Here is an 881-nt window from a genome sequence, read left to right as displayed (position 1 = left end):
ACCTCCCCTAGGCCCCTCTGCCCCTCAACATCCCAAGCCTTGCGCCTCTTTGAGGGGCTGTGCTGCTCCGCGGGGTCACCCCCTCCTCCTTGAGCCCCCCCAGCCCTGACGGCCGCTCTCCCCCAGATGCGCAGCACCCGCGGCGTGGCGGTCTGGCCGGTGGGACTGGTGGGGGGCCTACGTTTCGAACGACCGCTGGTAGCAGGGGGCCGGGTGGTGGGCTTCCATACCGCCTGGAAACCGGAACGCCCCTTCCCGTTGGATATGGCTGGCTTCGCCGTGGGGCTGCCCCTGTTGCTGGCACGGCCCGCCGCCCGCTTCGACCCCCAGGCCGAGAGGGGCTACCTGGAGAGCAGTCTGCTGGGGGGGCTCGTCTCCCCTGCCGAGCTGGAGCCCAAGGCCGACAACTGCACCCAGGTAAGGGACGGGACCCTCGGGGGGGGGGGGGTGGGGTCCTTCGGGGGTCCTGGGGGGGGCTCGGCCGCCCTGCCGAGCTGGAGTCTAAGACCAAAAACTGCGCCTAGGTGAGGGATGGGGGGGGTCCTTGGGGGTTCTGGGGTCCCATAGGGGCACAGTGGAGTCCTGGGGGGGGCTCATCTCCCCTGCCGAGCTGGAGCCCAACACCAACAACTGCACCCAGGTCAGGAATAGGGGGTTCTGGGGTCTCTCAGGGGCTTGGGGGGTCCCTTGGGGGGGTTCTGGGGTCCCTCAGGGGTTTGGGAGGGGTTCCTTGGGGGGTTCTGGGGACCCATGGGGGCACAGCAAAGTGCTGGGGGGGGCTCATCTCCCCTAAAGAGCTGGAGCCCAAGGCTGACAACTGCACCCAGGTCAGGAGTGGGGGGTCCCTCGGGGCGTGCTGGGGTCCCTCAGGGGTTTGGGGG

General features: G+C 69.6%; 2 protein-coding genes across 2 annotated transcripts in view; both read left to right on the top strand.

Moving 5' to 3' along the window:
• Window positions 1–93, top strand: part of GANAB (glucosidase, alpha; neutral AB) — an 8,738-nt gene extending 8,645 nt beyond the window's left edge. Inside the window, exon 19 of the mRNA XM_010571190.1 lies at window positions 38–93. Within this exon, the coding sequence (XP_010569492.1) occupies window positions 38–93 (56 nt within the window). The remainder of the gene's footprint in view (window positions 1–37) is intronic.
• Window positions 94–126: 33 nt separating this feature from the next.
• Window positions 127–881, top strand: part of EML3 (echinoderm microtubule associated protein like 3) — a 5,779-nt gene continuing 5,024 nt past the window's right edge. Inside the window, exon 1 of the mRNA XM_010571189.1 lies at window positions 127–417. Within this exon, the coding sequence (XP_010569491.1) occupies window positions 127–417 (291 nt within the window). The remainder of the gene's footprint in view (window positions 418–881) is intronic.

The sequence above is a fragment of the Haliaeetus leucocephalus genome, unplaced genomic scaffold (assembly GCF_000737465.1).
Source record: "Haliaeetus leucocephalus isolate CR32 unplaced genomic scaffold, Haliaeetus_leucocephalus-4.0 Scaffold309, whole genome shotgun sequence".
Taxonomy (NCBI): Eukaryota; Metazoa; Chordata; class Aves; order Accipitriformes; family Accipitridae; genus Haliaeetus; species Haliaeetus leucocephalus.
The sequence above is the reverse complement of the archived record's forward strand: the minus strand, read 5'-3'. Positions and strand labels throughout refer to the sequence as shown.